The sequence below is a fragment of the Rhipicephalus sanguineus genome, chromosome 1 (assembly GCF_013339695.2).
Source record: "Rhipicephalus sanguineus isolate Rsan-2018 chromosome 1, BIME_Rsan_1.4, whole genome shotgun sequence".
Classification (NCBI taxonomy): domain Eukaryota; kingdom Metazoa; phylum Arthropoda; class Arachnida; order Ixodida; family Ixodidae; genus Rhipicephalus; species Rhipicephalus sanguineus.
The window spans coordinates 37,415,409-37,428,310 of NC_051176.1; the positions used below are offsets into that span (position 1 = coordinate 37,415,409).

The 12,902-nt window shown below is 46.3% G+C and overlaps 1 protein-coding gene across 1 annotated transcript in view; it reads left to right on the forward strand.

Moving 5' to 3' along the window:
* Positions 1-12,902, forward strand: part of LOC119390662 (surfeit locus protein 4 homolog) — a 56,412-nt gene that overhangs the window by 14,523 nt on the left and 28,987 nt on the right. The window contains exon 3 of the mRNA XM_037658300.2: positions 8,347-8,390. Within this exon, the coding sequence (XP_037514228.1) occupies positions 8,347-8,390 (44 nt within the window). The remainder of the gene's footprint in view (positions 1-8,346; positions 8,391-12,902) is intronic.

The window sequence follows — 12,902 nt, forward strand, 5'->3', positions numbered from 1 at the left end:
CTTGCATATTAGTTAAGAATATCTTGAAGACTTGAGTAGCTCGAGTAGTGCAGCAGATTTTGTTGTGTATTTCATGCCTCCTATGCTCAATACATAGATTTTTATTGCTCTTGTGTTGCACTTTCGTTGGAATTGTTATTGTACTACCATTACAGTTCCATACAGTTGCAGATTGATCAGATTTCTTCTCTTAGTTGCTTGGCAAGAAGAGCATGTAATCTTCCACAGAAATGTCACCTTGGCATGTAAACAATTATTTCTTAGTAATTGTATTTCTTGAAAGCAAAAGTTTGTTAATTTAAATGTTCTCAGGATGGCAGCCGCTCCCACACTCACTTTCTCTGCTACAAGACTACAAATGTATTGCTCCGCTGCTGCTCCAAAACAGGACGCTTGCAGCTCCACATGCTGTTTAGGAAACACTCTACCAAAGATGCTTATTGGTGCAGGTTTTTCTGACAAAAGGGTAGATGCTGCGGTCTTTCTTTTTCGATGTAGTCACGTTGCACAGAATGTGTCCGTGCATCTACCCACCAGACATAGTATGTACTGGAAGACTTGGTTTGCTTGCCCATTCTGAGTAGCCACAACTACCTGATGGAGAACGAGAGCAATGAATCTTCGAGCAAAAAGCATTTTCAAAGGTGTTGCGATGTGACCTCTTCTTTGAATCAATCACTCAAAGCATCTTTGAGCAAAGAAGAGGGACAAGAACCAGGAAGTTCATTAAGAGCTCCTTCTCATGGATTCCTGAACCCAGCAGCGAAAACAGTCATTGCCGCTCATTGGTTAAAGTGACAGAGTAATCGGGAATGGCAATTTTATCATGTACGAATGGGTAGTAAGCTCCTGGCTCTTCGTGCCTGACTGGGCAGTTGTTGGCTTACTGGCCTCAGTGTCCTTTCAGCATCGGGTAGAAAATGTGCATCCCTTCAGCATCATCACTCTGCAACTCATCTGGAAACTCTGGAGGCCTGCAGAAAGTGCTTGAGGGTGGCAGTTTGACACCTTCAAAACTGCAGATAGAGCACATTGTACACATTGGCAGCCAGTTGCAACCCCCCTGCGAATATTATTGCCGGAAGGTGCAGTACAACGTATCACCCTCTTCACCACTGTTGCATTTTGTTGCGACAGCAATTCTGTGGACATTCCAGGGGAATTGTTGCTGTCAGCGAAGTTCTTTATACTATACAGGGTGTTTTTTTTATACAATAGTACAGGTTTTTTATAAAAATCCTATGACAGGAAGGCACTTGTTGTTTTCGCACACGAACTCCACATCCGTTTTCGCACACGAACTCCACATCAAGGCAGAAATATTTTGCCGGAGTTAAAATGACACTGTTGAGACTGATTTAAAAAATCTAATTAACTTATTAATTACTGACTTGAGGGCAGGTGTTTATATTACAGAGTTGTAGTGCGTGCCAATTTATTGCATACCTATTTTTTAGAGATCACAAAAGTTGCACGTAGTTCGAGATATTTGTCATCGAATTTCAAGGGCGAAATTGAAACTGATTGCGCAAGGCGCGCACTAAGTGCGACCGTTCTGCTGTGTCAGACCGGAACTACCTGTCACAAGGAAGTGACGAATGTTGTGGCCGTATGTTTTCGTGAAAAGCTGCAAGTAGTCTTACTTGTGCCCACGCATCACGTTACTTTTGCGCGTAGTGTTTGGTGCTTATCCATTTCTTTCGAACTGTGCACAAGAAAACCGCAATATCAACCTTTTCTTTGTCTCGGAAGCATATAACCAGAGCCACTGCGGTGCTTCTTCTTGCAGGCAGGCAGGCGAAATAGTTTTTCGCGCCTCTTGATAGTTTAAGAAAGAAACAGATAAGCACCACCCATCGCACGCAAACATTAAGTTGTCTGCTTGTGTATTTCAGAATGCTTGCCGATTTTGCTGACGAGATTCTGCTTCGGCGTGCCTTCATTCAAATTTCGTCACATGTACAGTCGACGTCCGATTTCCCGGATGCCCGAAATTCTGGACATGCCTGATTTCCCGGACTCATCTGTGGCACCGTCAAGTTCCCCATAGAGTCAATGTATTAAAATGTCCGAAATTCCAGACGCTTATAGCCTTCGCCATCCGATTTCCCGGACTTTTTACTGTTAACCGCCGACCCAAAGTCACCACCGACGCCGCCATTTTGGTTGTTTTCATATGCTCGAACCTACCATACTTGCATCGCAGGTGTGGCCAGCAGCACCGCCGCACCGCGCCGCGGCTGCCGTAACCTCAAAACCGCACGTGTCAATCCGTTGCCAGCCGTAGCTTAGCCAAGCCAAACCTCACAGTGTTCGTTCACATGTTATTTTGTCGGGAGAGGTTCTTTGCAGTACGTTCCACATGGGTCTCCTTTGCGCATGCATGGCCACGCCTGGCAACCATGGGCAGCGCGCGCTGGCACCTAAAGTCCCTAGATTTTTCCCCGTTCTTTCGGCTTTGCTGGCACCCGCCTCACGCAAACGCCTGGCCTTGGAAAATATGGGCAGCGCGCGCTAGCAGACGCCGCACGCCGACGGCTATGAGGACTCAACTAAAAATGTCGCTCTACAAAAGCTGAAATCAAGCTTAGAAGAATAGGAAAAAGGGACGAAGGCTCCCATGTGGGCACATTTGAAAGAAGTATTGGGCGTGCAGCTGCTACGATGGGCGATTATATGCGCTGCACGCAGGCATCCGCAGCGGCCCGCGACCCATGCATCTAGCTTCATGAAGCTATTACGGGTCTGTGCTTGTGCTACTCCATTCCATCTGATACAAATGTTACTTCAGTACATTTTGAAGGTGAAAACTTCAGCGCTAATAGGACGGAACACGCGCACTGCGCTCGTCTCATCTCTTTGTAATTCGTCCTCGTTTGTGCTGAAGTTCTTACCTGCAAAGTTATGCAGCAACTAGGCCTATTAACGTGAGCGTTTGAACGGGTTGGTAATTCATCTAGAACATCATCTTGATGGCCTTCCAGTCGTCTCAGGCAAATGCATAAGGGACCCTGAGTTTTTATTGTACTTCAGTACAGGCCATTTCACTGGGGCATCTTAGCACCTCCGTACGGTAAACGCCATAAGTACGGCAATATCTACTGCACGCAAATGTCAGTCGCTACTAACGAGTCTTTGTTGATTGCTGATATGACAGCACTGAACATGTTGGTTTAATCGAGGGCACTCCAGTTTTGAACGTGTTCTGGAAGAGCTTGGCGTGCTCCCGCCTCATGATCTGGTTGCCCTTGGCACATCACGAGACAGCACACGCCAGAAAAAAATGCCTCAAAAGCTAACAGGAGAAGCAAGGGCTCGTCGGCGTGCGCTGAAGAAAAAATCTCTTGTCGAGGAGTCAGCTCGAAAGAGCCGTGAGGGCCAAACCTATGGCGCATTTTAATGGCAGTGGCCACTACAAGGAGGATTGTTCTTTCTTGTGTACAAATTTCGTCGCATTGAATGACATCTTTGATAAATAAACATGCAATTTTGACTTTAAAACTCGTTTTTCTCAAAACACAAATTTTGCCATTTTTGTCAATGTGCCCCTCCTTTTTCGGGTACTTCTGGTGCTCAGATCTGCATGAAATTTTTCCCAAATTTTTTCCAAAGTACGAGAAATGCAATTATCTTGTATAAGTTTCAATATTCTTATTATATAATTAAAAAAAGTTCTGTAAACTTTCGCTAGGGTAGGAGAAATATGAACTTCCCACGTTAAAATTTTTCATGTCTAGTACATATTTTGTATGGACTTCCTAATTAGTTATTTGCATTCTACACTCTATTTGAAACATTATGAACTATCAATTGTAAAAAATTATTGAAGTTGAGGTGTGAAAAGAGGGGGGCAATAGGCTTAAGTTTTTCACTTTGTCATGTTGCAGAACTAAAAGTGTGCAACTTGCAAGAAAACTAATTATATATTTGAAATCAGCATAAAAAGTTCTATAAGCAGCTCAAGTTTCATTGCTCTAGGGTGAATATTAAAGAAAAAGTGTCTTCAAGTAGCATCTCCCCTTAACTCTTTCCTTACCACGCCACTAGGCATCGTTCACCGGTGAACGATGATTTCACGCTGCTATTTTTCAACAACCGCCGTGCGCTTCGACATGAAGCGCCATCTAGACGATTGTACACACACTAGAATTGCTGTTTCTGCACGGTTCGCATTTTTACCGCGAGGCGGCGATTATTAAAGGGCGCCCGCGTTCAAAGGTTGAAGCGCACGTGAGCCGCGCGATGGTGTTGACATCCGAAACGACGCGCGCTCGGAAAAAAGCAATTTCGCTCGATGCCGGCGCTTCGACGAGCAATCTTTTAGACTTCTCGAGCAGTGATGAATCAGACAACGATGTGGTGACGTCGGATTTCAGCTCCGATGAAGAAATTTCACCAGATCAGCCGGAAACGTCAGCTGTTAGTCGCGAGCAAGTTTCGTTTTCACTTTCGCTTTTGTTTGTAGTGTTCTGGAGCCGGCTGACTTGCTCTGTATGTGTCCCACATATTATTATTATTATCTTTAGCGTGTCTACTTCACTTGGGCATGTCGTGGTGCCTCCAGCACAAAGACGCGTGGACTTCCGACCCCAGAGGGACGCGCGCATCTGGGTATCGACCTCGACATGACGCTCCGCAGTAACTCGCATCGGCTGACGAGAGCGCTGGATTTTTTCCGCCTCTTCTTCACGGCGGAGGTATGCTTTTCAAGTATGCGTGGGCCCACATACTTGAAAAGCCGAGATACAGTGAGAAAGACGGATCGTGGAAGGAGGTGACGCCAGAGGAGATGGTGAAGTTTATTGGACTCTCGATGTACATGGGGATATTAGAACTTCCGCGTCTAAATTTGTACTGGAGTACGACTAAATTGCTTTCGGGACTTCTTCCGCCAAAAATCATGGCAAGGCAGCGTTTTACCGCGCTCCTGGCCACGCTGCATGTTTCGGATCCCGAAACGAACGGCGAACGAACTGTTTTGGTGCCTGGCACACTGATCTCCTTGAGTGAACAATTTATAGCTCGAGAAGTTCTTGAGCTAAAACTTTCGTTTTTTCACTCCTACTCCACTACGCTGTTTTAAATATTTTGCATCTCTCATAATTTTTCCATAATTTTTTACTCTGAAGATATAAGTCTAATATTATGACGTTTGTTGTGAACGTACTTAATTATTTGTGTTTGTCAATTTTTGTTATATATTTATATCTGCCATTTCTTTCGTCGAATGTACCTTTCAAACTCTACATTTAGTACTTGCATTTTGGTATGTAATATTGTGCTGTAAAATTTTATTTCTTGAAAAAAAAAATCTTGGCTAGGACCAACTCAGAACTTCACTATTTCGCTATGCATCAAGTAATTTTTTTGTAACTCAAAGACAGCTTTATCGATTTTAGCCATTTCTCTAAATAATGTTGCCCTGTGATTAATAAACATTTTGTATATTTCGGAATTTCTCAAAAAAATGTTTTGTTGGAGATGTGGCTTCCTTCCTAAAAATTTTTTTGAAAAATTTTGATTTTTTTTTTTGTATAGGAATTTTCTTGGCCAAATAAGTTTTTTCTATTGTTTTAAGATAAACAGCATTCAAAAGTACGTTCATTTGTCTTTATTTTGATGTATTGCATGGCACTGTAAACCTAGTAGCAACGGCACAGAAAATTCCTAGTTGCAACATACAAAAATAGGCCAATTTCCCCGTGGTAAGGAAAGAGTTAAACAAAACGTTGCAGTATTCAAAAATAAATAAATACAGGGCTTGTATTAAAAGTATCGGGAAAAGTTTAGAAAGAATAGATTTATTAAAGATAGTGCTACAATGCCTCAAATGTCTTCAAAGGACATCCCTTGAGCATCGACACACTTTTGCCATCCATGACTTGGAGGCTTCCACTTAGGTGAATTCCAGAAGGGCTTCAAAGGCTTCTTTGACAAATGTCCTTTGAGGGAAGATTTCACTTTTGCATGGGCATTGGCAGGATTTGCATGGATTGGCATGGGCATCGGATAGGAGTGCTGGTGTGACTTGGGTGTGAGGCAAGTGCTGGTATGGTTTTGGAGGGGGTGCGGGCACAAGTGCCCCTTTTGCGCCCCCCTGCTGGCGCCCATGGCTGGTGCCAAGAGGGGGCTGTAAGGGCTTTGAGAATTGTTGAGAGGTCGTCAGGTATTGTCTGGCCAACACAAAATGTGATGTCGTACCGCTGTTCAATCATTCGCTGCATTTTGCACTTGCACTGAGTTGACAGTGGTCCACTAAAAACCCCATCTAGCCTGAACAAATGCTCACAGGCTACTGGTGCTTGGTGCATCGGTCACATTCCCCACCACAGGGCATGTGCGGTGCGACCGCGCTGCGACGTACAATCACATCAGGAAAAAATCGTTCCAGATACTTTTTATACAGACACTGTAGTTTTCACCTAGCGCGTCTTTGTGGGCTGATAAATGAACTGAATTCTGCTAACACGACTCACCTGTGCTGATGGGCATACGTCACCTAATTACACATGAATTGAATGACTACAATTCTTTTCTAATAATGCATATGCCAGCTGCGTATTCTCCACACCTGGTTTGTTTACTCCTGCAGTGTGTTGCGCTAATGGGCTGTGTCATCCGTTTTTTTTTACACTTTGTCAGCATTTTTAGGTGCATTGCACTGCACAGCACATATCACGAAAGATCCCCACAATTCCCACATGAACTGCAAGCAGTAGGCAAGGCAATGCTAATGTAATGGCATTTGCGGCACGCACATTCAGACTTCAGCTTCATGTTCACTGCACATGCATGAACACGGCGACAATCTGTGAGTGCGGTGGTCCAGTGGCGGTATGCACGGTGTATCCCAGCAATGCGAGAAACACATGGTTTGTTGCAACTTGCCGCTGCTGAAACGACGGTACGCAATAAAACACTGCAAAACACTCAGAGAGCCTGCCATGTTGGTATACTTCAAAGGCGGCACAATTGAAGACTTCTACTGCATTGAATGACGAATGGCGAGACTGATGCTGAGGTTCGTGTGTATAACAGTGCAAAACAATTTTTTTAGAAGAAACATTCATCACAGGAAAATTAAGGTGGCAGCCCTTCGCGCAGTGGTGCCTCGCCACTCGTCACAGCAAACGATGCCATGTGCATTTTTGATTTGTTCTTAGTCATTGCACCATAGAAAAGAGCAGCCGTAATTGGATGTGTATTTTATGGATGGACAGCGGTATATTTTACTTTTTATTCTTGGGTTGTCATCGACTATAGTCTATGTGGTGCCTAGCTTCGTCAATGTGTGCTGCTTTGCTGGATCTAACTGCAAGGTGGAGAAACTGCCACGTCCATGTGATGGCATTGGAAACCGTAGCACCGCCTGTTTAGCAGTAAAGGGCAGTGATCGTGATGTCATTCTCTCCGCTTGGGGGTGGGCGGTTTGGGTTGCGCTATGGTTTAGTGGATCCTTTCTCCTAAATTAACTACATTTGTTTAACTGTATTTGTTTTTGCATGAAACCAGTGCTGTGAGGTTTCTGGAATGGTAATTTAACAATGCATCTTGACTTAATATTTGCCTTTTGAGCTCTTAGCTGCTCTGCATATGAGACTGCTCAGTTGCATGAAGCTTATTTACAGTCTGGATGCCACGAATAACAAATGATGAAATGGGAAGTGTTATATGGTGGATTTTGCTATTGGCATTTGTTTTGGAAGTACTGTGTACTGCTGCTTCAAAGCTAAGCTAGTTAGGCCTAGTGGCACTATATGCAATTGCTTGGCACGGAGCTGACAGCGGTGGGAAGTGGCTTGCTTGGTTGACTTGAAAATATCCAGTTCTAGTTTCTCAGCGCACCATTGTCGTAAACTTGCCACTGGTGTGGTTGGGACTTTCTGAGTTGAGGGAAATAGTTATGTGCAATACACCGCTGCATGCCCACATTGTTGCAACAAGGGAAGTGGTATTTGCACCACCTAGACAAAATTTGCCCAAGAATTTGCCTGTTGTAGCCAGATGCGTCAAAAGAAGAGCTGGTTGCATTCATAACAGAGGCAGAGCAAACTGGACAAGGTTAACTGTGAGAAAATGTGCTGTCTCCATTGTGACAGGGCAGTAAGGACGACCTTGTGCAAACTGTTAATTTTGACAGTGAGAGTGCAAAGCTACCCCATTGTCCAGCTTGCTTATGTTATACGTGTAGGAGATGCAGTGCCTGCATGGTTGTAATCTGGAAGTTGTGAGGATTTGTTTGTGTGACATTTTGAATGGCATTTGCAGATGTGGTAGAGTACAAATGCAAAACAGTAAATACCAGAGGGTGACTCACTGTTGTGTGTAACCTTTCTCTATTTTCAGACATTTGCATACAACATACTGTGGGACCTGGGCTTCCTGCTAAGGTGAGCAATTTGTTCGGCTTACTCAGCTAGTCGGGCTACTGTGGTGAGACAGCAATAGCCGCACTAAAGACGACTTACCTTAATGGCTCAATTTTCATTTAATAATAATATGTTAAAAATACATAAATGTGGGCCTGCCCATGCCATGTGTTTGGCTTGAGTGGTAGTGCCCGGCAGTTCAGGCAATCCAAATCATGCATGTTGTGGCTGATTGAATGTGTGCCAAGCGACTACATGTTCTCTGGCAAGCCATTAAAGAGGCACTGACAAAAAATTTCAAGCTCGAGATGTGCCCTTCATTCGATTGCTCGGTATGCATAAGTCTTTTTGGCCAAATTTGAATGGTGTCCGTCACCTGGAAGTTATTTTTTTTAGGGCAAACGGCGTACGAAAGCTCAACAGGAGCACCCTGCGACATCGACATTACTGTGAGATGTTTGGTGTGGCCCATAACCATCCTGAGTGACGATGCGCTAGTAACGATGACGTCGATGATCTGAGGTTTCTGATCGTGGCGCTGAATGGCTTCGATGCCTGGGAACCCTCTCACTCCCAGCGGCGCACCTCGCCAACCTTACTCCTCATGCCTGATCTTCGTCGCGCCGTCTCGAATGATTTGTTGTGTGCTCGTCAGTCAGCATGTCGGTTGTTACGAGATGCACCAGGGTCTCGTGGGTAGCATGACACGAGGGCCAAATGACTGGGCTGGGAAGGTCCAGGCAGTGGCAAGGCAAAAGGTAGCCAACGAAAAAAGACGTTTAATACGTGACGAGGACAAAACACACACAAAGCATGTGGAAGCAGAAGCTCTCGACGCTCGATGCGCCGGCCTTTTATCAGCACTCAGACGCTAAGAGGAGGAGGGCGCAGCCCGCTGTTCGGACGCGTCCGGCGTCTCCGAGGAACGCGTCCAGTGCCTCCGAGAGGTGCGCCAGCAAGGAAAAGAGCACTGCACAGGGTCGCGCGTTCTGCACCTTAATGCAGCTCGGTTCTTAGGCACTTGCCCAGGTAGTCGTGCTCGGGGTCCAGCCTGTGGGAGCCTTTACGGTGGTGGGTCGTAGCGCGATTGTAACAGCTTCTCCGCCGGGGTATCGTTGTCCCGATGGACAAGGGTCAGCAACCAATTTCCAGAGGGATAGTTTGCGGAAATCTGAAGTGCGCGTTGCTGGCGACGCTTGGACTCGCTGTCGTTCGCGGCACAATTGTCCTGGAAAGTGCACCACGATAAGGCGACACAGCAACACCCATTACACACACCGCTGTATGGATGGCTTCCCTTTGGTGCGTCAGTTGTGAAAACTCAAAACAGTTCTGGCCTTGTTGTACGTTTGCAGAAGTGCGATCTGGATGGTACCTTCACTAGAAGTACCTCGGTGAAAGCAGCCCGCAAGCGCCAGACAATTCTCCCAAAGACCTACCAGGCTCAGTTTAAAACAATCAATAATGTTGGCAGGTGACGGGAACAAAAATCCAATGCCCAACGCATTAGCCAGTACCTCAGTTCTCAAAGTGAAAGGAATACATTTTTTAAAAACAAATAATTACATTTTGCTAAACACTGCAGACGCGAGTTTGCAATACATTCAGGCACACTCGTTATTCGAAGCAGCCACTTAAGCCATCTGCATTACCTTTTTTTTCATAGCATTTTGAAATTGATTTCCTGAAATGCGAGGCTCAAGCGAAGAGCGTGTTTGCCTGACACATTTTTTTTTTCGCCGAAGACGACGCCTCCTCTTTCTCGATATGGGTGGAACAAAATGCCATTGCTTTTCTGGAGAGCCCCATTTTTTATGGGAGCTTGCCCTTGCACCTCTGGAAAAGCGGCATCTGTTCTAGCAACGGTTCTAGCGTCTAGATCGGCAACGCTTTCTGGAATTGGGCCATCCGCGTTCGGCTGTGGCGCCTCGCATGCGTCTATCAAGGCAGGCGGATCATAGTCCGGCTGACTAGAACGTTCTCGTACTTTTAAGCGGGTAAGCGGGCAAACCTCCCCCTGTTCAAAACAAGTTCCCATATTCCTCAGAAACATTTCTGATCTATTCGAAAATAGGTAGGAATACTGTGGTGGCAGTCTGGCCGAAACCGCAGCTTCAGTAGTGAACGTTCCAAAGAGCCCCTCGATACGGACACGCGCGAGTGGAAGACAAACGCTGTGCTTCTGCACCACCTGTCGTATCCATGCACACTCGCCAGTGAAGTCCTTGGCGCTGACATAAGATGGATGAATGACATCCATGGTGGCTGCGGAATCTCTAAGTACCCTGCAGCGCTTTCCGTTCACCGTACACTCTTTCATGAACGGCTTAAGTAGCTCTAAGTTCTCATCGTCGGCAACCTGAGGCAAGGTGCCCCGGTTGAAGGCACTTATAGCATGTTATCGGCTTCTGCGCTTCAAACTGCTTGTTCTTCTTGTCTTTAAATGTAGCTTTAGGTAACGTCTGCTCAATTTCCTTCTCTGGATCTGGGCCTTTCGCGTTACCGTTGCGTCTGAAAAGCTTTGGGGATCCATTGTCCGCGCCTTGCTTCGGAAACGCGTCGAGCGTCCGCCCTTCACTTTGCTGCGATGCATGACGCGACGCGTATTCCTCCGCGAGCTCGGCCGCTTTTTCAACTGTGGTCACGTCGGGCCTGTCGAGGATCCGTAAACGCATTCGGTCAGGAATTGTGTTGTAAAACTGCTCTAGGCACAGGCACTCGACAACCTTCGCCATGTCTCCGTAAACTTCGGCGCTTCTTAGCCATTCAACGAAGTTGAGCTTTAAGTTGTATCCGAACTCAACGTACGATTCGTTTTTCAACTTGGTGGCTTTTCGAAAGCGCTGCCGGAACGCTTCTGGAGACAGGCGGTATCTCTTAAGAAGGCTGGATTTTACAGTATCGTAGTCCTCATACTGCTCTGTGCTAAGTCTCCCCATAGTGTCCGCCACCTGGCACGGCAAAACGGTTAACAAGCGCTGTGGCCATGACGCCTTAGAGAGCTTCATTCTTTGGCAAGTCCGTTCGAAGTTCACGAGAAACATTCCAATGTCCTCTCCTACTTGGAAAGGCTGCATTAAATCCTTCATACTAAAATTTTCTCGCGCTTCTGCAACTGGCAGGTGCGCTTTGACGCTAGCCGCCTTCGCCTTCTGCAGTTCCAGCTCTAAGCACTTTAATTCGAGCTCAAGCAATAATCTCTCTTTTTCTTCAGCGCGCCTCTTTTCATCGTTTGCCTGGCGCTCTTTGACAATTTCCCAACATTCTAGAAGCTCACTGTCATCTGCTTCCAAGGCAAGCAAAGCCTGAACGATTTGCGGCTTCCGTCTAGCGTTTCCCGCTTCCACTCCCAATTCTGAGTATTGCAATAACGATTCAGGCTTGCTTAGAGAATTGAGATCCATGACCAGCCCAGACATTGAACCTCTCTCCCTATCTTTTCTTTATCAGCTACCGCCAAGTGCGTTAACGCAAAGGGACTCAGTACCGATAAAGACAACCTGCCAGCTTCAACCTTCAAAGCTGTTCCTAGAAGCCTGGCACATCTTCAAGGGGGAAAAGTCCGACACTCACGTGACTGCAGTCACGGGCTTCGATGCGATGTCCACGGTTCAGTTGGCACAAGTTGCAAGGTCCACTGCAATCCCACCTCTGCCATCCAGTTGTTACGAGATGCACCAGGGTCTCGTGGGTAGCATGACACGAGGGCCAAAGGACTGGGCTGGGAAGGTCCAGGCAGTGGCAAGGCAAAAGGTAGCCAACGAAAAAAGACGTTTAATACGTGACGAGGACAAAACACACACAAAGCATGTGGAAGCAGAAGCTCTCGACGCTCGATGCGCCGGCCTTTTATCAGCACTCAGACGCTAAGAGGAGGAGGGCGCAGCCCGCTGTTCGGACGCATCCGGCGTCTCCGAGGAACGCGTCCAGTGCCTCCGAGAGGTGCGCCAGCAAGGAAAAGAGCACTGCACAGGGTCGCGCGTTCTGCACCTTAATGCAGCTCGGTTCTTAGGCACTTGCCCAGGTAGTCGTGCTCGGGGTCCAGCCTGTGGGAGCCTTTATGGTGGTGGGTCGTAGCGCGATCGTAACACGGTGAATCGTTGTGCGCTGCAGTCGTGTTCTTCGAAGCTCAGAAAGAGTGTGTCGCTTCATTACATGTGCGGTACATGCCAACACGACCACAAGCTATCAAAGTGGAGCTTGTATATGAAAATAGTGTGTAGAGAAATATCATCGCCAACAAGTAACTCGCAGATAGTGAAGAATTTGAGTTCTTCCGTAATCTTGTTTGCATTAGCGTAATACCGGATGACCAAAGCCGTAAATGTGAGAGGCTTGATAGGTGGGGCGATTTAGCGGTGCAAATTAGTGCCTAGCCAGCACAGAATTGTTTTTGTAGAAACCTACCGTATTCTACTTCTCTGCTGATGCGCATTCACGGCAGTGGTGTAATTTCAAATGCGTTGCCTTGTTCAACTTTTTTCATCACGGACACCCAGCAAAAACGTAGTATTTATCATTGTGCTTGTCCAA